Source organism: Malaclemys terrapin, chromosome 3 (assembly GCF_027887155.1).
Source record: "Malaclemys terrapin pileata isolate rMalTer1 chromosome 3, rMalTer1.hap1, whole genome shotgun sequence".
In the NCBI taxonomy this organism is placed as follows: domain Eukaryota; kingdom Metazoa; phylum Chordata; order Testudines; family Emydidae; genus Malaclemys; species Malaclemys terrapin.
In genome coordinates this window covers 141,680,579-141,702,494 of record NC_071507.1, presented here as the reverse complement: position 1 = coordinate 141,702,494, position 21,916 = coordinate 141,680,579, and the positions used below count along the sequence as shown (strand labels likewise).

Sequence of the window (21,916 nt, the reverse complement as noted above, 5' to 3'; positions counted from 1 at the left end):
TTCGTCTATATTGAGCATCCTTTAGTCACTAAGTACAATTGTTGCTTTCAGCCATAGTGGAACACCTGTTACAATGTACAAGTACGTTTTTCATTGAGTAACTTTTAAAATGTGAAGATGTTTGTATCTTTTATAAAACTAGTGTAAAATGTCCCAATTTTGTTAGGAGTAATTTGTGAAACTAGTTCACTGATTACATGGGGGAACCACTAATGATGTTCTCTTCACATCTCCATATTGGTGCCAAGTCAGGACGTGAGGTTTTTGGTTCAAGGCTGATGCATACTTTTTATCTATATTCCAAGTAGTTTTCTGTGCCATAGCACAGATTGAGCCGTTCTGCACAGCAGAGGGATGCATGTAAAACCTAGAAGTGTTTTCCTAAAGTTTGTGTTTTGTTTGTTGAAGGGTGACTGAAACCTGCATAGGTTCAACAAATGCCTGAGAGGGCAAAACCACTCCTGTGGTTGATCCTCAATTCTTTGGAAGACATCCATCAATACAGCCCATTTAGTCAATGCATTCGTAGAAAACATACACAGCAATTAATTGCTTCAGGGCACTTTGTACCATTTCATTTCTAGAAAACCAATGTTGGTACATTTATTCAGGTTAACTTTCATAATTGACTAAATTCTAGACCTGGCCATAGGTGATTAATGCTGCTGCTGTTTGAGAGCCTTAAAAGTCAAACATAGGAGGCTCGAGTCTAACTCACTCCCACTTACAAAATAATTGTTGAAATTCTACTTCATTGGTTGCTTTGTAATGAAACAGCTTAATGCGCAACCCATTACCCCGTTTTAGAGACATCAGCCTTTTGAAATTTGATCCACTTCAAAAATGGTATTAAAAGCAGAAGGACCTGCCCCTCTCGTTTTTATTTTCATTGTGACCTTTTCCTAGTCTTCAAAATTCGTCTCTAAGGTAAAGAAAACACCCAACAAACAAAAGAAGATCAATTTAACTTGACTATAGAGGGGAAATAGCAAAACTGAATGTACACAAAGGACCTGCTTTGGGTTTATTATGCACTGTGACCCTCAGCAGGCCTGGAAAATCCCCTGCAACTAAGTGTTGTCACTGCTATTAGGGAAGACTAAGAAACCCAGCCAGGGGTGTCCAAAGGATAGAAGGCAGTATTCAGGCTCTGAGGCATGGGTGGGGTGGCCTGTGGTGGAGGGGGGGGGGTTTGTCCTAGGCCCTGCAACCACGTAGGGACAGCTCTGCAGAGGTGCCCAGCCCCACCCCCTTTACGTTGCTGCATGCAGGCCCAGCCTCCCTCCTCCTGCCCATGGTGATCTGCTGCTAGCTGCTCCCAGCAGATGTGCCTGGGCTGCTATAGAAGGGATGTGTGTTCCCCACAGATTTCTTTGCTCCCCCATTTTTCTGTGGTGGAGTGTAATAGGTCCTAGCCGGGGCTCGACCCTTCCGGGCAGGAGGGGAGCCACACCGACTCACTACTGTGGGAACAAGCAGTCAGTTAGTCCCGAAGCTCCAGCTCTTTGGTGCAGGGCCGGAGCAAACACAGTAAAGCTCAGGCCCTTGACTGTAGGGGTTGAGCGGGCAAACAGTTCAGAGCCCAGGCCCTAGATCGGGGCGGGGCAACCACAGTTAGGCTCAGGCCCTTGTTTGCAGGGAGCTGAGCGAGCAAATAGTTCAAAGCCCAGGCAAGGCACGCCTAGGGTTTCTGTAGCCGAGTGTTGGGTGAGGGGGATGCCTGCCACCCGTGAGTGGGGGTGCCAGGGGGGAACGCAGGCCCACCCACTCCACTGCGTTCCAGCCCGGGGCCCTAACAGCGGTTGCTGCCGCTGCTGGTCAGTGGGGTATCCAGACCGCAACACACTGACATAGGCTCACACTCAGTTGCAGCCGGACCGGGGTCGGCTACCCCCGGGCTACTTCCGTGATCCCCCTCAGAGCCTACTTCGTTCGTCGCGCCGGGCTCAGGCCAGTCCATCTGCATGGGCTCCTCTCGGCCAGGACTCGGTGGCAGGTCCGGTAGCTCTGCCGGGAAGTCAGGCCAACGGTCCTCAGGCGGCTCCTCTGGGTAGCAGCAGGGGCGGAGGGGTTCGGGTACAGTCTCACCCTCAGGGTTGGTGGGGTGAGGCTCCCAGGGATTCTCCCAGTGACGGGAGCGGATGGGCTCCGGTGGCTCCTCCTCGTAGCGTGCCCGGGGTAGCTCGGGCCAGCTAGGGTCCAGGCCTCGGTCTTCGGCGGTCTCCTGGCTGGGAGCTCCCGGCCACACGTCTGCTCCCGGCGGTGGCTGGCCGCCGACTGAGCTCTGGCGGCCGGCCTTTATACTTCCTGTCCCGCCCCTTGACTTCCGGGGGGCGGGGACAGGCGGTGGTGGTCCCACCCACTCTGGTGCCTGCACGTGGGCTCCCTCTTCTGGGCAGGAGGGGAGCCACACCGACTCACTACATGGAGCCAAGAAATCTGCAGAAGGTATCAATTCTACACCCCCCCCAGGACATAAGATTCCCTCAGGAGTATACACATTAAGGCATTGGTTAGCAGGAGCAGTCCACTTGGTTAAAACAACATGCTCAATGGAGGATAGAAAAGTAAATATTAGCTCATTTGTTCCTCTTCCTCATTCCCTCTGGTGCTTGTCTTTCAACACTGAGGAAATGTAGTGACAATGGAGCTGACTCATAAAATGCGAATTTTTTCCTTTACCCCTGCCTCTGAGGTGAATTTAGCAGCCCTGAGTCTCCATCCATTTTAAGTAGAGCGTTAAGAGCTAATCTGGCAGGTGTGAGGGCTGTATTTAGAATTAGTCTTCCAAGTACAAAGTGCTTGGATTTTATTCAGGAACCACAAACATAAATTCTGGCAAGGCCTCTTATTGCTAGTCATGAAACAGCAATAGGGTAATATGTTAAACTCCCTTCCACTATAGTATTGTTTTAGGGCATATCTGTTCCAAGGTTGCAGCTTGTGCTCAGTGGTATTATCCTTAGATTATGATGTGGTACTCATGCTAATGTTTCTTCATCTAAAAAACAAAACAAAACCACTTTTCAGAGCCATCTTTTCCTTTGAAACTGGGGAGATGTCTCCAGGGGGGCAAAAGAAGGTTTGGCAGCTGGTCCAGGCCATATAGTTGAAGTGGGAAAGATCATAAAGGCAATGGGAAATCCAGAACAGCCTGTAACCAAACCATAGTTTGTGTGAACTGAATTGCAGCAGTAGATGAAGCATCTAGAGCTATTACACTATTAGGTTTAGATAAACTTCAATTTAATCGCTAACAAGAGCTCAAGGTGGGTGGGAGAGTAAGTAACGTTGAACTGTGAAACGGGAGTGAAATAAACTGAAGGGAGGATATTTTTAGTGAGAGCAAGTGCAAGAGAAGAGACTCAAATGCTTGTGGACATGTGAGGGTGAAACTGAATCTGTCTCTAAGAAAGAGCACTCTGCCCCACCAAAAAAACCCTACCTGATACCTTGCTTATCCTCCACTAACAGAATTACTGGATATAAATGAGAACTTGGGAGTTACAGAAGATGCCAATAAGGCCATATGTACATGGAGCACTATGCTGACCCAGGTGTATGAAAATAAAAGGGGAGACATCTATCCAGTAACCGAAAGCTCTTTTACATGTAGAGAGGAAATGGAAGTAGTAGGATTGTAGATCTTAAGTGGGAGAGAGCCTTTGTTCAATGGGATGTACAGTTCAATGGCAATTCTCTCAGGAAAAGGACAGATTAAGTGCTCCAAGCTGTTGTACCTGTGCAAATATATGACCCTCCCTCATCGATAACAGGGATTACAGCCAACATTTTCAAACGGCTTGAAGCACTATCAAGGGTAGAACATTATGAGTGGCAGTGAGACAGGGAAATGGACAATAGGGCTCTGTCCCATGAGAAGCTGTTCGTACACTGCCCTCAGCTTGAGGCACAGGAGAACACCAAAGACCAGACAAGAAGACAGTTTGTAGGACTGAAGTAACAAGGAGGGTCATAGCACGGGCTGGATTCTCATTAAAAACTTTTACTAAGAAGCTTAATTTACATTGCAAGAGGCTTTTTTGTTACATCTGTGTGACAGGCGTGATTCCAAGAAGTTTCATTCCATTAGCTAGAACAGAACGCGCAGCCTGGAAGAGGCGGAGTCTTGCCTGCAAAATAAAAGTAACAATCAACTTATGCAGTCCCTCCATCTGAACAGCGGTTTATACTTACATGACCAAGGAGCATAGTCTCAAGGAAAGGGCTAGGAGGAAGCCTGTTAAAAATGAAGACAGCTTCGTGTGTGTCAGCTTTGTTTAGGAGTCTGAGGATTACGGTTTGTCCAACACTATGAAGATACAAAGTGCCGAATACTAGTAGCAGCTCAAGGACTAGAGGAAGCCACTTTCATCCTCCGCCACAATAGCACTGAACAACTGATCTAGGGGTGAAAGTGGAGGAATTTATTCCCAATGTTGTAGAGACCATTCAAGCCAAAGTCAGACTCAGGTCTCTAGCCACATCCAGCCTGGACTCCCAGACCGAGGGAACAAGACCCTGCTGCAAAAAGCCTAGCACAGGAACGAGCAGAGTGGAGAGCTGCCATGGTGGAACACAAGAGGATTGGTCTGGATCGGGGGGGCCAACCTGTGGCTCCGGAGCCGCATGTGGCTCTTCAGAGGTTAATACGCGGCTCCTTGCATAGGCACTGACTCCAGGGCTGGAGCTACAGGCATCAACTTTCCACTGTGCCGGGGGGTGCCCCCACTCCACCCCTTCCCCCAAGGCCCCTGCTCCTTCCCTGGAACCTGCCATGCCCTCACTCCTCCCCCTCCCCCACAGAGCCTCCTGCGCATGTGAAACAGCTGACTGCAGCAGGCGGGAGGTGCTGATTGGCAGGGCTGCCGGCAGGCGGGAGGCGCTGTGGGGTGGGAGCTAATGTATTACTGTGGCTCTTTGGCAATGTACATTGGTAAATTCAGGCTCAGGTTGGCCACCCCTGGTCTGGATCCACAAAGGGACTCAGCTGTTGCAGTGCCTATCGTTTAGGCACCTCTGGAACAACAAGGGGACCCATAAAGCCTGAGTTAAATCCCTTGGCTCCTTGTATAAGCGGGGGGGGGGGGGAAGAATTGCCTCCCTTGTAACTTTTAGCCTAGTGATTAGCGCACACACCCAGGCTGTGGGAGACCCAGGTTTGGTCCCCCACTCTGTCTGCTGGAGAGAAGGGATTGAACAGGGTCTCCTACCTCTAAGGAGTGTGCCCAAACCACCAGGATATTCGAATATCTCCTGTTGAAGCCATTCCACTTGGTATAATTACTGAAAGAGTCACTGGGCCACAGAGACTGACTCCATAGAGTGGTGGTTAGGGCATCCAGCTGAGAGGTGGGAGCTGCAGGGTCCAGTCCCCCTGCTTCAAATCACTCTTATGCCAGGTGGAACAGCTTCACCAGAGGAGACTGAGCGAGGCCCCTCCTCCTGATCAGAATATCCCCTAGACCAGTGGGTAGGGCACTCAGAGGTGGGAGACCCCTATTTAAATCCCTTCTCCCCATCATGCAAAGGGATGAAGTGAACCTGGGTCTCCCACACCCCAGGTAAGTGCTCTACCCACTGGGGTAAGCGTTAGGGAGGCAGGTGGCACCTCCTCCACTGGTCAGATTTGGAACATGCAGCGAACATGCTACCGCATTAGAGCCCGTAAGAAGCCAGGCAGAGGAGTGCTTGTCTTCCCCGACTTCATGGATTGCACTGACGCATAGGCATAAAATAGGCTGTGGATGCCCAGAGTGCAGCAGTAACTTCGGTGCCTGGAGGATTGGGCAGCAGTTGAGTGAGGGTTGTGTGGATAGCAGTGGCAGCTAATTCTGGGGGTTAGGTGCCTAAGTCCTTGAGTGGATCTGAGCCACAGCAACTGTCAGAAAAACAAGGAGTTCCAAGCAGCACACAGGTAAGACACATTCACCTTGTGGCCGCACTGGACCTTTGAGAAGCTGAGTATAGACATGTCCTCACCTTCCCTTGATCATTTATTTGGCGGACAGCCTAGCATATTCATATTTGGTTGCCGTAGCCGTGCTGGTCCCAGGATATTAGAGAGACAAGGTGGGTGAAGTAATATTTTTTATTGCGCCAACTTCTGTTGGAGAGACAGCTCTTGAGCTACACTGAGCTCTTCTTCAGGTCTGGGAAAGGTACTCAGAAGGCCTGTCTACACTAAAAACGTAAGTGGGGGGCTTCCAGCCTCCCACACTGCCCCTCTTCAGTGGAAATGCTCCTGGTAAGGACACACACCACCGACAGGAGAAGGATAGCATGGACATGAACTGCTGCAGTAATTACTGCAGTAGTTGTAAAATGACTTAACAGAGTCAGCAGAGAGTCAGGCCGGGCTGCTGCCTGGAGGCCCAGCGCTCCCCACAGGAAGCCCTGGTACTGCCTGGAGGCTCCCAGCTCCCTGCCGCCGGGAGCCCGGCTGCTTCCCTGGGCTCTCCACTCCCCACCGCAGCCGGGCTCCCGGGGGAGAGCTCTGCACTCAGAGTCTGGGCAGCTCCTGGTATGGAGCCGAAAGGCTTGGGGCAGTCACTGGGCTCCCCCTTGGGAGCCGACTGGCTGGGAGCGGGGAGCTGAGTGGGCACATCCCTGTGGCTGCCGGGAGGCTCCTGGGTCCGTGTGGGGAGTCCAGCAGCTGCACCAAGGCTCAGAGCGGGGAGCATGGGCAGCAGCTGTGGTGGGAGCAGGTACCTGGGGGGCAGCTGGGCTCTAGCTGGAGCCCCCCCCACCTACCCCAGTGACAATGTGGTTTTCTGGTCAATTTCACAGTTCCCTGCAGGGAGCCGTGAAATTGACAAGAATGACAGCCAACAGCGGCTGTAAGTAATGCAGTGTCTACAGGGACACTGCATCACCCTAACTACACTGACATAAGCCCTATGCCTCATGGAGGTGGAGTTATTATGTCAGTGTAGTAGAGCACTTACTACAGCTTTGCTTCTGCAGGTGTGTACACACTGGCATAATTACATTGATGTAAGCTGCCTTATGTTGACCTAACTGTAATGTAGACCAAGCCAGAGTGTCACAGCAAAATATAAGGTGGAACAAATTTTTTAGCCTAAGTAATTAACACATCTTCTAAGGGACCTGCAAGGTGAAGTGGTCTGTTAACACCCCTGCAGTCATAGGACAAGAAAGGGGGTACAGTGAGTTACAGATTGTTGTAATAAACCATAGATACTGTGTCTTTATACAGTCTTTGATTTGTAATGTCTAGCAAAGTTATGAATTCAAGCTCCCAGGCTTGTCCTTTGAAAGTGTTGTGCAGGTTTTCTTTGAGGATGAGGACTGAGAGGCAGAGATAGAGTGATCGCTTTATGAAAAGCGTTCTCCCATGGGTGATCGGGTATTTTTGGTTGGAGCTTAAATTCATAACTTGCTGAGTACCTTTCCCACAGCTGAATAAGAGCTCAATGTAGGTCAAAAGCTGGTCTCTTTCACCAACAGAAGTTGGTCCAATAAGAGATAGTACCTCACCCATCTTGTCTTTAGGATAGTCACATTCTAGAAGATAGAACATCCAGGTATTGTCTGTCCCATCCCCAGCTGTAGATCAAAGAAACCCCAACTACTTATTGATGGAAGTTTCTCCACCACCTTCCCAATATTCCCCTACAATATTATCATCTGATGTATTTGAAAAATTACACAGTAAAGAATATTGATTTTTCTCTCAGCCCCAGTTCCTCCCTCCTCTACTGCTTCAGAATACTCAGTTTCTACCTGAAAGCCCAATTTTTTTAAGTCACTTATTGAACCTGGATTTATGGGTATGCATGTGTCTCCATACATCATCTATACTTCAGAGTCCCCCCCAAACCTCTCACCCCCAATGGAGTGTAAGAGGAAATCTAGAATCAGACAGAGCTAAAACTAAGTCAGAAAGTCTGCTTGCATATTCTATTGATGTGGCTTTAAAAAAAAAAAAAAAAGCAGCGGCAAAACCACATCTCCGGTAGTGATACTTAACTGCACACAAATTAAAATGCTCTATGCTGGCAAGACTTGCATAGCTTTTCATGCCAATAAAGAATGTGAACTGGTATATGGCTAACAGGTTGGTGAGAACAATATCAAATGTCACTTTGAAGGAACACCTGGCCCTGTAAAAGTTGCTGTTTTGTAAGGTGCGCAGAGAAGATGTACTTGTCCTTTGCATTGTTGGACTTGTTCTCCAGTTCCCACAGGAGATGGAACAAGCTGCCAAAAGGCAGAAGTGTCTCTTCTTTGGTCATGTCCCACTTGCTCTGGGAATGAGCACTTTAAAAGCACAGCGACAGTAAGTGTTTGGGAGTGAGTGTTTGGAGACAAGGGGGAGGACCTAACTTTCACCACTCTTCAGAATTACAGAGAATCTGACCTCACTTCTATCAAAAAAGTCGTGCTTACTAAAAGGTGCATTTAAGTCAATGGAGCTTTAAGCTCAACTATATGGAATATATTCTTTATTATCTTCTCACTGTTATTCTTCACAACAGAACATTGCAAAGCTCAACCCTGAAGAAAGAGTCATCATCAAAGGCAGATACGTAATTACTTTTCAAATCAGTACGAGAGAGAACAAAAGATGGTGTAATTAGAGTAGCATTTACTCAATAGTTAAGGGATCAGATCTCTCGCCCAAAGATTCACAGCTTTCTAATTTGCATCTAGGTGGAACTGCACATAGCAGTCGACCGCCTATGTTGGTAGAATAGCAGTATAGACAATTTGTATTGTGTAGGTAGAATTAGGGAGAGGAGGTTCAGTCACCTCACATATCTCTGTCCTCCCACTTACAGCTGAGGAAACCATCAGAAACTAACCAGAATGTTAAACACTCTCCGGAATATTAGGGAGAAGAAAATGAGATAGAAAGGGAACAATTGCTCTGAAGCAATTCTCTCTAAGTGGTGCTCACGGTCACATTGAAGAGGTCCAGAGAGCCCATGGTAGTCAGGGTGGGCTTGCAGCCATGAGTTCCGGCTCCTTCATTGAGGGGGAAAAAAAAGGGGGGGGGGAGGGAGGGCAGTTCTGCAGCTCAGAACTAGCCTTGCACCATCCCTACAGTTAGTGCTTCCAAGAGCGCCTCTTAGTTTCAGCTGTTTGGAGAGTGAATAGGTGTGTGCTCCTAAGCAGTTGTTTGTCAGATAGACGATGTTTCTCTTAGGATACACAGCTCAGGTATATTGAATGATAGTCACACAGAAATAATGCACAGTACCTGGGCTAGTTCAGGGGCACTGCCTTTCACAGGGAGCGTTTTATGAGCCACAGCAGCAAGATGGCTGAAACAGAAAAGTGGATTAGAACCAGCAATTCCCTTAAGAAGAGCAGTTACATGGGCTGCAGAAAGCAGCAGAACTAGGCGATCCACCCCCAACTACCAGACTAAGATCAATTTATAAGGGCCTTTGGGCAAACAGTCCTTTTCAGGACTGGATTATGAGTTTTATGTCTCACAGCTGCCTCATAAAAGAAGAAATTACTAGTTTGGCTTGCTGGTACCTATATGGATTTTAGAAGTACATACTGGAAATATACAATAGGGACCAAAGGGTTATTTGGTCTGGGATACTATAACATTTTCAAGGGGACACTCACTCCTGTCTCAGTGATTACAAGTTTGATTTGTATTATCAAATTATTCTACTTCAGTTATCCTCCTTTGTTTCTCCGTCTCCCCTCCTCCAAGAGAAGAGCCTGAGCCAAAACATTTAGATCTAGATCCAACCCTGTCCCATGTGCAAAGGGATGCAGATTTGGGGTTTTAGGTCTGTCCACAAGGGCTAGCTGTGGAGTTCAGATCTGGAACAGAGCACCCAGATGCCTGCAGGTTCTAGGTTTGCTTGTGCTGACTTGTGGATGTTACTGGAGTTTGAGTCTACTGAAACTGAGAATTAAAGCTGTTCAAAAATAGCAAATATTTCTTTCCTTACCTGAGTGTTAGGAGGTAGCTGACAATGTGCTTGGGCTGAAGATCTTCAGAGGATTTATACAGTACCTCATCGTATCTGGGGAGAAGGTAAGGGACAATTCAGAGCTCAGCTTGCAATCATTAGAAAACCAACTAAAGTTCTTAAAACTGGAATAAAGAAAATGACTGTAGCTGTTGCGAATAGCATCATCATCATACAGAAGTACATTTAAAACTTGCTGAATGAATACTGTAGATTTCAGAGCTCATAACAAGTGGTCAAGATAATAAATGGTTGCTCCTGGAATATTATGTTCTGCTTTAAATCTTATCGCTGATTGTGGGCCGTTATGAGAAGAAAAATCTACATTAAATGACCACTTGAGGCACTGTCATAAAGCCGTACCTTAAAGGATGTGGCCTTTCAATAAAGGGGACTCAGAATTTTCAACAGCTTCAAGGGACTCTCATAAAATGGCCATTAGTAGATACAAACAAAAAAGTGTGTTTTCAACATACTGAAATACAATCAGCTGAAAGGAAAAACAAGTATTAAAACTCAACCATGTACAGAGCTGCAGAGATAAAATGGTCCCGAATAGCTCTGTTGAGTGCTCTCTGACAGGCTAGTAGGAATAACCCTGCACCTGACAGCTTTGATCTTCAAAGCAGGGTCCCCTCCAAAGCAGAACTATGAAAGAGGATCTTCTGCCACTCTACTCTTTGATAGATTTCCAAACCCTTCCATCCCAATGTGCATTCTTACAAAAGCAGAGCTTCCCTGGTAGTGTTATCTTTTGTGGTCAAGTTACAACAAAACTGGGGAGTAGACACAGTGGGGGAGGACTCAGCAATTAGGAGACATCTTAGAGGAACTGCATTTCTATGATTGCTCCACATTAACCTCCCATGCATGCAAACCCAAAATTGACTTATTTATTTTTGTCCTACTAAAGCACTAAGAGCCGCAGTCATAGCCGAAGACTCCATTGTGCTAGGTGCTGTCTAAACACATGATGAAAAATGTTTCCTGCCCCAAAGAGCTCACAGCCTAATGCACAACAAGCCCCTGCCTTGCTCCAGTCAGCAGGACTAATCCTCCCAAGAGGCCACACTGTGTTCATCTTGCCCTGGCCCCTGCCTCGCTCCAGCTGGGGACCAATCCTTCCCCCCATGCCCCACTGTCAGGGTGGATAAAAATCAATGACTTAAAAAAATTCTGATTTTTTTTTTTTATTTAAATTGGAATTTTGAGGAAAAACACCTATCTAAAGATGGTTTCAATTAAGATACATTATATCTCATCATGGAATAGGGATTATAATTCTATAGTATGAGACAATATAGTCATGTAATGTTTAAGAAAGTTTTGTAAGTGAGTTCCAATAGTTCGTGGATCAGGTACCCAATTTTATGGGGTTCCAGGGGTTTCTGTATAGATTATTTAGGTTAATATTTCTACCCAGTGGGACTCAGTGCTCAGACTAGAAGATACCATCAGAGATACTTAGATTTGCAGTTCTCAAACTGTGGATTTGTGTCTCCAGAAGTAACATGCTTGTTAACTGCATAAATGATTTTAAATAAATAAATAACATACAGAGGTGAGAAATAACAGACCTCAAGTCTATTGTCCCTCTGAAAATCTGTGTAAACAGAGTCAAGCCCTTACCTCTCTTTAAAAGTGAAAAGTTTCAAAAAATTCAATGAATAGAAGATTGTTGAGGGCGAAATAGATCTGGACAAGGAGAAGAAGTCTGGAGATAAATGTGAGAAGCGAGGGACATATGCTTTTTTGTTAAAATATTATGTTTGCTGTTGAAGAAAAAAATCCAGAATACTTAACATTGTTGTTTTAGTTAAATAGAACAATTTAAATGTCTGTCGGGTGATGTCCTCCTCCTAATACAGCCTGGCAAGAAAATCCTCCACATTTTAATGATTAACCTGTTGAATTGGAGATACCTCCCAATGACTTCATAAATAACGGCTTCAATTATCTTTGGTAAATGAAATAACCAATCATTCATTTTCTGATATAGCTGTAAAACTCATCTGAAAAGTTTTCAAAATAAATCACTGTTTAAAAATATATAGTGTGTACCTTCTAAAAATGAAACCCCAACATCTATCTCTGAGTTGTGAAGAATAGGTATTAAGGTTATAACAACCAACAAGAATGCACTTTTATGTAGAAAACCATGAGTAAATCGAGTCTACCTGACTAGTGATTTAAATCATGATTTAAATCAAATCCACCCTGCCCTCTGTGCTCTTGCCCCTGGCCCTTTCATTCCACAAGGGGGCCCACAAATATCTTCGGCACTGGGAACAGTGAGTTCCCACGGTGGGCCTGGGTAAGGGGGAAATGAAGGAAGTGGGGATGAGGGGGGTGGGGGAAGAGACAGTGGGGAAGGATGAGGGATGGGATAAGGCAGGGGGAGGGAATGTGGGAATATGGGGAGGGGGATGGACAGCAGCTGGGGCTCCCCCATTAAGCAGGACCATCGAACCCCCACCCTGACAAGCCCTATCCCCATAGACCTGGACCCCTCTGACAAGCCCCTCACACCCAGACCCTCACCCCACTGAGCTCCAACAGCTGCACCTGGACTCCCACCCTATCAAGCCCCACTCTCCCAGCACCAAGACCTCCCCACACCCAGACCTCCCCGCCAAGCCCCATCTTCCCACACCCAGACTCCCCCCCTCCCCCCAAGAGCCCAACCACCATCACCTGGATCCCCTGCAGAGTCCCATTGCCCCTACACCTGGAACCCCCCAATGAGCCCTTGTGCATCCAGATCTTCCACTGAGCCACCTGCACCCAGATTGCCCCACACAGAAACCTCTCACCCCACGCCTGGATCCCCCCACACTAAGCCCCTCCACACTTGGATCCTGCAGGGCTGAGCCTGCCCACCCTCACCTGGTGCAGAGGGGCAGGGCCCCAGGGTGTTTCTGGAGCAAGCCCAGCCCTTGTACTGTCAGGGTCAGGTGCAGCCTCACTGCTGAGTCCCTGTACTGGGGGAGATGTGGGCTTCAGGGTGATCTCCTACCTCAATGCAGCCAGTGGCCCGTGTTCCTCACTGCCATGCTGGAGCCACATTTATTTATTGACAAATAACATTTACAGAATTGTAAAATATTTTGCACACAATTTTTAATTTCTTGACACAATTCCCTTAGGAGTATCAGCCTGTAGGAAAAAGGACCTTTAGCATTCTAAGGCTAATATATCGGATTTCCCAGACCCTCTTGTAGCCGTCTGGCCTGACTTTGTCACAGCTGGTTGCTAGTTCACTGAACTATCAAGCAGCTATTAAATGAAGAGGCTAGTCTCTGCTACTGCAATCTGTTAGCCACATGAAATAAACTAATGAGTAGAGCTGGCTGAAAGTCAGAATTTCCGGTCCATGGGAAATTAAAAAAACAAAACTGTTCAGCTTCAGAACAGAAACAAATTTTTGAAATTTGCTGTGGAAGGGAAATTAGAAAAAAATAGTTTAAAACTTTTTAAAATTGACCCTGGGAGCCAAATGCCAAGGTTCCAGCTTCAGCCAAAAGCCTAGAAGCCCTGGGAACCACAACTGAGCTGTGAGCCTCAGAGCTAGGGAGCTGGGGTTTCCAGCTCTGTGACAGAGAGCCTAGAAGCCCTGAGAGCTGGGGACCCTGGAAGTCCTGGGTCTGCAGCCCTGCGGCAGTCCACATGGCTGAGCTGCCCTGTATTTCATCAAATGTTCATCAACACTGACATGTTTCCATGAAAAGCAATAGAGGGTCCTGTGGCACCTTTGAGACTAACAGAAGTATAAGGAGCATAAGCTTTCGTGGGTAAGAACCTCACTTCTTCTTCTTGCATCTGAAGAAGTGAGGTTCTTACCCACGAAAGCTTATGCTCCCTATACTTCTGTTAGTCTCAAAGGTGCCACAGGACCCTCTGTTGCTTTTTACAGATTCAGACTAACACGGCTACCCCTCTGATACGTTTCCATGAAACATTTTGGTTTCAACGAATTGGCATTTTCTGACTAAACCCTATCTTTGTCTGAAAATTCTTGAGCAGCTCTCCTAAAGAGTTCTTCTGTCTATCCTCTGACTGCCAGAACCTGGGAATGGAGGACAGAGGATGCATCATTTGATGATTGCCTGTTCTGTTCATTCCTCTGAATCACCTGACACTGAGACAGGATACTGGGCTAGATGCACCATTGGTCTGTCCCAATATGGCTGTTCTTATGTTAAGTGGAATAAGTCAGCTTCTGCAGGGAAGATGTGCTACCACAAATCTACCATCCCAAAAGATTCACTGGTCTACACACATTATCTAGGTTAATGATGTTTAGCCTGACCAGATCAAAGGCCAAGTATTTTTGTTATATTGTCAAAGGCCACAATCAAAGCAATGAAAGTGGGTTTAAGCCGCTAGGAAGGCTTTTGCTCTTGACTGCCTGGAGGGAGGATGGTATGAAGAGTGGCAGCATGGTGCAGGGTCTAGGACATTCAGCTGGGAATTCTGGGCTCTATATTCAGCTCTGCCATTGACTTCCTGTGTGGCACTGGGCAAGTCCTCACACCTTTCTGTGCTTGAGATTCCACACCTATAAACTAGGGGCAATAATGCTTGCTCAGCTTTGTCAGAATGTTAAGAATTATCAATGAAAAGCACTATATACGAACTAAGTACTATTATTAGGGATTGGTTTGTGGGTATTCTTCATGGCTACTAGAAGTAGGTGGATGTTCCATTCCCCTCCTCCTAAGAGCATTTCCTCACCCCTTTTCCCATGGGATCCAGAGATACCATCCACCAGGTCTATGTTTCTGATGCTAATCAATGTTTATATAGCTTATTACATTTACAAAAGAACTGTACTAACCTTTACTCATTAGCAACTAAGTAACAATTAGTTACAGGCGCCCAATATTGTTAATACTATTAACAATTAGTAAGAGGCATCCAATTAATCAGAGGTATTTTCCCCACATGATCATTTTTCATTCAGCTTCCGAAATCAACACATTCATTTACATCTAAACGTGTATTACAAGTATGGGCTTGTGCAACAGGCCCAATGACCAACAAGTTATTGCCTAAAATGTTCATTTCTACTCTTCCACTGCCATGTAACTAATAACTTATTCAACATGCAGGCATCAAACCCCAAGGATCTGCTTCTTGGAAAGACAAACAGTAAATACCTGAGAAGGTGCTGAAGGACTGAGATGGCCTGTGGATCTTGTAAACAAGCTGTATTAATGTCAGTTGATTGCCCGTTCCTACACATCTGCTCTAAACTAGAAAACATAAGAGCCCAGTGTGAGAAAACAAATGCTTTTGTAAATTTAAAAATAAAACAACCTTCACCAGCAAAGCTGCATAAGAATTAAAACCAATGTGCACTTAAAGAAGAATAAAATTGGAATCTAGATACACTGTTTGCAAGCTGACTAAAACATTTGAGTTAGACTAGTTGAGTTAAATCCAAGAAAAAAAGCTATTTTACTTGAGCCAGCATTGAATATACATGTCAGTAACTTTACAGAAAATTCCCCTGAAAGAACATGACAGTTTAAAAGGGCACAGTCAAGTTTGACCTTTTTGGAATAAAAAAAAAAAAAAAAAAAAAAATCAATTCAGGAGTATGACACAATGCTGATGTCGACAGTCTGACTGAGTGCTTTATCTTCAATCTTGGTATTTCTCCTATGGATTTTTAAAATTTCCTAAGATACAATTTTGTGTGATCACAAATGGACATAATTAAGGCTGGAGTTGGTCACTGCAGCTAGTGAAAGTTCAGTCAAATCACAGTTTAAATATTGTAGCAAGGTGTATTTAGCAGATCCAGAAGACTCCAGGCCAGATTCCTTGACTATAGCTGAGCACCACTGATCTGGGGGCCAGTCTTTGCCATACCCTAATTTGCACCAGCCATCCCAAGCGGCTGTTACAGCAGCCAGGAATTACTAGGACTTCCCGTCTGGCCATGCCCCTGCCCCAGCCAGAGGGAGAGGGCTTGCAAGTTTCATTTTCCTTGGTTTTCCTATCTGAGGTCTCAACTGAATGGATGAGAGATTCAAATCTTTAGGAAAGGCTTCATCACAAATGTTACTCAGTCACTGGAGTAAAATAGACGTTAATAAAAACAGAAAATTTCTCCACTCTGGAAGGCTCTTCTTACCTGTGGAGTCTGGCATGTGTGTACTGCAGGAATACGCCTGTATCTCCCCGACTTTGGAGAACCCGGTCCCAACTAAACTGATAATCGGATGATAGAAGACCCTTGAAATCCTAAAATGATAACAGTTGCTATTCAGCATCATGTAGCTAGTGTTCCCAGTGCCAATTTATAGTCTCTCACAGAAGGAGGAATAATCAGAAGACAGTTTAAACAGACCTGAATTATGAGCGCTGCAAGCCCAATCTTTTCTGCAGTCTCCAGAGGGTTTTCCAGTTCTTTAGTTGCTGAACAGATACAAGCAAAAACAGATGATGAAAATCTGCAACAATGTAACTGGTTCATGGGTCAGAACTACAGCAGCTGGTGGAAGAGCAGATTTGATTAAAATTCATACCAGCAATAAAACAAATTGTCAGGCTGCAAGGGCCGACAAAGTCTGAATGTAAAACTTTTTACATCGAGGCTACCTTTCTTTAAAAGAACTAGGGGTCACCAAATGAAATTAATGGGCAGCATGTTTAAAACATACAAAAGGAAGTATTTCTTCACACAGTGCACAGTCAACCTGTGGAACTCTTTGCCAGAGGATGTTGTGAAGGCCAAGACTATAACAGGGTTCAAAAAAGAACTAGGTAAGTTCATGGAGGATAGAGGTCCATCAATGGCTATTAGCCAAGATGGGCTGGGATGGTGTCCCTAGCCTGTGTTTGCAAGAAGCTGGGAATGAGCAACTTGATAACCTGTTCTGTTCATTCCCTCTGGCACTGGCCACTGTCGGAAGACAGGATACTGGGCTAGATGGACCTTTTGTCTGACCTAGTATGGCCGTTCTTATTTTCTTATGCTCAATATGATTCATAGATTTTAAGGCCAAGGGGATAGTCTAGTCTGACCCACTACGTAACACAGGCCATTGAATTTCACCCTGTAATTCTGGCATCAAGTCCATAACTTCTGGTTGAGCTACAGCATATCTTTTAGAAAGACATCCAGAGAGATCTCAAATGATGGAGAATCTAGCACATTCGTAGGTAAATTGTTCCAATGTGAACCTTATTTCTAGTCTGAATTTGTCTGGCTCCAGCTGCCAATCACTGGGTCTTATTAAGTCTTTGCCTGCCTGATTAAAGAGCCTTCTATTATCAGAAATCTTCTCCCACATGAGTACTTACGGACTGGGATCAAATCCCCACTAAGCCTTCTCTTGGATAAGCTACCTAGACAGAACTTCTTAAATCTCTCACTGTGAAACTAATTTATCTGCCTTGAAACATCACTGATAAATAAGCTAACAAAGGATACCTGTTTTCACTGCAGCTGTTGGAAGGACCTTGGCTGGAAAGTTATTTCGTGACTGCTTTCAGCAATTCTTCAGTGAGCAAGCAGCTCTCTCACTCCTGCAGCAATCCACTAAAGGGACTGTTTTATTCCTATTTGCCCCCGAGAGGTGAGATCACACAGTGCTAAGCTGGGATCATAGCGCTCTTCACAAAGACATTCGGAGACTGCACACATCACCAGTGTTTTGGAAGGAAGGTTAGCTCCAGGTGCACCAGTCCACATCTTCAGGCAATATATTAAATTGTGTTTGGACTCACTAACTTCACCTAACGTGGTGACACTCTTGGTCTATTTAAAACATTCCATTTTTAAATTCAGATCATATCTGCCTTCTGTCTAGGTCTCTTCTTCCTATTTGCAGGAGGATCCTAGTGCAGTTTCCTAGGACACAAGGCTGCCAAACACACTCTGTGGAGAGGGCCTTTTTAATTCTGGTCTATGGGCTAAGTCTACAAAGTCAGAGCTGTACACTACTCTCCATCCACAGCTGATCTCCCAGTTGGAAATTTGCACAAAGACAGAGGGGAAGATATGGCCGTTATGTAAAATCTAAACACATCACTCAGTGGGAACGAAGATGCACATTTAGAACTTATCTATGCCATTTGCTAGGCTATTTGCACACGCAGTTACCAGGTTTGCACATGCAGCTGAGGTAATTGTCCAAATTAGTGAGAACTGTGCACCTTAATTTTTTTGAAAAAAAAAAAAAAAAAAAAAAAAACTTTCAAGGTGTCATCCTTGGGTTTCATTGCTAATGCCCCACCGCGATGAGTGGGGGCGATTCACATCACTTAGAACTGTTTGCCCACCTGCTTGCTTAGGAAGACAACTCTGCATTGGTTACACTGTTCATGTCTGGAAGGATTTTTTTTGCAACTCTAAGGGCAGATGTTTATATTTTAAATATATTCTGCAGAATGCAAGCTTTCATAAGCCAGTCAGAGGGGCTTGTTAGCTACCTTAAGTGGGCTAGTTCTAGTGTGCAAGCCAAGTATTTAACACCATCATAAGCAAATTCTTCCTGGCAACATAGTGGGAAGACAACCCTTGCTGTAACTAGAAAACTCACAGGGCCAACTGCTCACAATTACCCCACCGAGACACAAAAACAAGCATCTCCAGCCCCACCACTTTCTCAGCCCAGGGAGAATGGCAAGCCCTTCAGCATCGGTGCTAAGAGCCCTGCAGCACAGCTGATCCTGAGTTTGACGCCATGAAGTTGCAAGGATGACTCTCACCCAAGGTCTGCTGCATTTACAGGAACCTGGAGCACTTAAGCAAATTTTTTTGAAAAACCATCAATTCCCTGGTTCTATGCTGATGTCCTTTCAGCCTCTCCTCAAAATTAAAATGTATTAAAATCCCACAGTATCAGATAATGATTGAAATTATTATGTATTAGTACCATAGGTTTACAGGGTGCTTTACAAAACAGAACTTAGGTTCCTGCCACAAGGAGTTCACAATCGAGGTAAGACACATACAATTCAAGGAAGCTGGAGTTGGTAGAAGCAGTCACAGCTGAGGTAAATCAATGATGAAAGACTATGCAGAAATGATAAGGAGATATCTGAAGGAGAGGACAGTGGATGTTTGTTGCACAGAAAGAGAGGCTGATCCAGCAAGAAAAAGGTCCAGAGGCACAAGTGGAGCAGGTGCTCCTGGGGGAATTCTGCACCACTTGCAATGTAAAATTTGCACAGAATTAATGTTCTATGCAGAATTTCATTTTTCCCCACAGAATTGGTGCTGCAGAGCTGCTGACTGCCGCTAGGTGCCACTGGCCCCAGCGAGTCTGGCTCTGCAGCTCACAGTGTGCCTGCGCAGGAGGTGCGACAGGGTTGTGGGTCCCAGGTTTGCCAGCCCTGCTTGGTCACATATTGTGGCCAGGCTCCCTTCCTGCACGGCAACTGCCGGAGTCAGTAAGCTGCACCCTGCGGGGAGAGGTAGGAGCAACAGCTGGGAGCTGCATGGAAAGGCCTCTGCTTTCTGGGAGGGGAGACTGAGGATAAGGGAGGGTGAATGCTCCGGAGGGAGATGGGGGTGCATGACTCAAGTGACACCCTCCCCCACTATCAGCAGGTACAGGCCATCTCTGCCCGGTGGGACAGTAACAAAGCTGTGTGGGGCAGAGCCTGTGACTGGGCTCAGTAAGGGAAGAGGGTGCGGGCTTCTGGGCCAGGGGGTCCCCGTGCAGACCCACCCAAAGACCCCCTCCAGCACCTCCCAACTATAGCCCTCCTCCAGCTCCCCCCAGCAGTGTCCTCTATTTGGGAACTTGAAATATGGTAACCCTATGGGGGCTGGAAAAATGAGAATTGACTAAAAGACCGGGAGGACCTATTATTCCCCTAAATTGTGCCCAGCTGGCATGTGTGATACACCCAGAATGAGGGCCCGACAAAAGCATAACAAAGAAACAGGAAGTGGGTTGTCGAAGAGGCTTCTTGAACTCTCTACTTCTGGGGGAAATCTTTTTTGTTGTCTGTATTGTTACAGACATACTTGCTGACAGGCATTTTGAAATAAATTACCAAAATGATTGAAACTGGTGTGATTATATTGTGTTATTTTGACAAATAAAATATACGGAATTTTAAAATACTGTGTGCAGAATTTTTAATTTCTGGGCACAGAACTCCCTCAGGAGTAAGCAGGGAACAGAGAGAGCATTAAGGAGAGAGGACTTTACTGAAGATAAGGCTTGTGAGAAGGTGTAGAGGGAAACGAGGATACAAGAATGGAAATGCAGGCAGCACAGAGTTGTGCAGAGTCTTAACAGCGAGGACAATGAGATACCTAATAGCCCATTTCACTATAGGCAAGATTTTCAAAGCAACAGATGGCAGGTAAGTGCCTTTGGAAATGCCCTCCCCAGCATCTGAGCATTTCAAACATTAATGAAACACTTCAAACAACTATTGCCATTTTACAAGTGAGGAAGTGAGGCAGAGCAAGATTAAGGGTAGCGGGTAAAACTTTTAGAAGTGCCTGTGTGAGTGAGAAGACTAAGGTCCATTTTCAAAAGTGATTTAGGAGCTTACATTCCATTCATTCCTGGGTTCTGTTCCCAGCTCAGCCACTAACTTGCGGCATCATGGTAGGATAAAAGTGCCTTGCCCATCCATCAAAAGGGGCAATAGCTTCCCTACATTGCAGGGTTGTTGTGAAGCAACATTCATTCCATGTTTTTCAAGCTCTATGGCCTCCTATGCTTCAGGAAAGCTATTTGAGATTCTAGCTATGGAAGGGCAAAGTGTTATTACTACTTTATTTATATCATCACAGATGGTGGAAAGACACAGATCAGAGTCTGTTGCTCTGGGTTACTGGATGTGGGGGAGGGTGATGGGGTGGGGGGGAGAGGAGAAAGGGATATTGTAATCTGCATGGGAATATTTTAAGAGAAATGAATAAAACCTGAGTCAGCTAACTTTTTGCAGAAGCCATGTTTTGTAACATCCTTGAGCGAGCTTCATTTAAAACATCTTCCAGGAAAACCACCTCTCCTTTTCGTGTCTTCATCCCCTGCACTAGCCCAAAAGACACATGCTGACACCTGCATTGAAAACAGCAGGATCTAAAATCATATTTTAATCAACAGAAATGCCTGCAATGTTTGTTTAGGCAGGGCCCTGAACCAGGCTGTAGTAGTAACTGCTGAACAAACATCATTCAACATAGAAAGCTCAGCAATGTCATCATTACCTCACTTCAAAAACCATCTCTCCATGCACACCTTATAATTAGACAGAAAGGACCAGAATTATGATAACCTGGTCATTCATACACGCTCAGGAGACTGGTACTTTGTAGCAGCTGTGTTAGGCTTTAATATAGAAGACTCAGTACAATAAGCTAAGAAGAGGCAGGATGTAAAATATTACACTCATAAAAGTATATTAGCTCTTAAGATTATTACTATTTGAGCACACAGTGTGCAGATACAGAGGTGTAATGACTTTGATGGGCAATATTTCCTCCTTTCTTGCTTTATGTACCTTACTGTTCATACCAAGGAGTTTCAAGGGGCCTATTAAAGGTTTTCTGATTATCATTGCTCGTTTTTCCTTTTTAATATATCTCCATCCCAATAAAAAAGTAGCAATTATGACACCCACACCTACCTTTCTGCCCATTGGTGGCCCATGAGCTTCAGAATTTGGAACAGCTGTTCAAAGTGAGTGTTTTGACTTTTATCTGTCTTAGGGGAAAAAATGAGTGCATTTTAGAAGACATCCCTGCTTAGGTAGAGAGACAGCAGAACTAAGATCTGGAAAACAGACTGGATTTGAAATATATAATAGTGTAAGTACTTTGACATCAACCCACTCTCGAATCTTACTACTGATAAAATACTTTATCTTTTTTAAAACAGTTTATTCTATATCATTTTAGTACAGGCCTTTGAATTAATCTACTTTAAATATCACCTTTGAATTCATACATTTTATCTAATCTCCCATCA

The 21,916-nt window shown here is 45.4% G+C and overlaps 1 protein-coding gene across 2 annotated transcripts in view; it reads right to left on the bottom strand.

The window, feature by feature from the left end:
• Window positions 1-21,916, bottom strand: part of RARS2 (arginyl-tRNA synthetase 2, mitochondrial) — a 70,607-nt gene that overhangs the window by 5,864 nt on the left and 42,827 nt on the right. Inside the window, exons 13-20 of one of the 2 annotated variants that reach the window (XM_054021412.1) lie at window positions 21,576-21,652; window positions 20,883-21,007; window positions 16,321-16,388; window positions 16,105-16,214; window positions 15,122-15,217; window positions 9,942-10,016; window positions 9,227-9,290; window positions 4,028-4,133 (exon numbers count right to left, since the gene is read on the bottom strand). In XM_054021412.1, the coding sequence (XP_053877387.1) occupies window positions 4,047-4,133; window positions 9,227-9,290; window positions 9,942-10,016; window positions 15,122-15,217; window positions 16,105-16,214; window positions 16,321-16,388; window positions 20,883-21,007; window positions 21,576-21,652 (702 nt within the window). In that variant the 3' untranslated portion in view covers window positions 4,028-4,046. Of the gene's footprint in view, window positions 1-3,986; window positions 4,134-9,226; window positions 9,291-9,941; window positions 10,017-15,121; window positions 15,218-16,104; window positions 16,215-16,320; window positions 16,389-20,882; window positions 21,008-21,575; window positions 21,653-21,916 lie in introns of those variants that run through there. The other variant, XM_054021411.1, reaches the window with a different exon arrangement.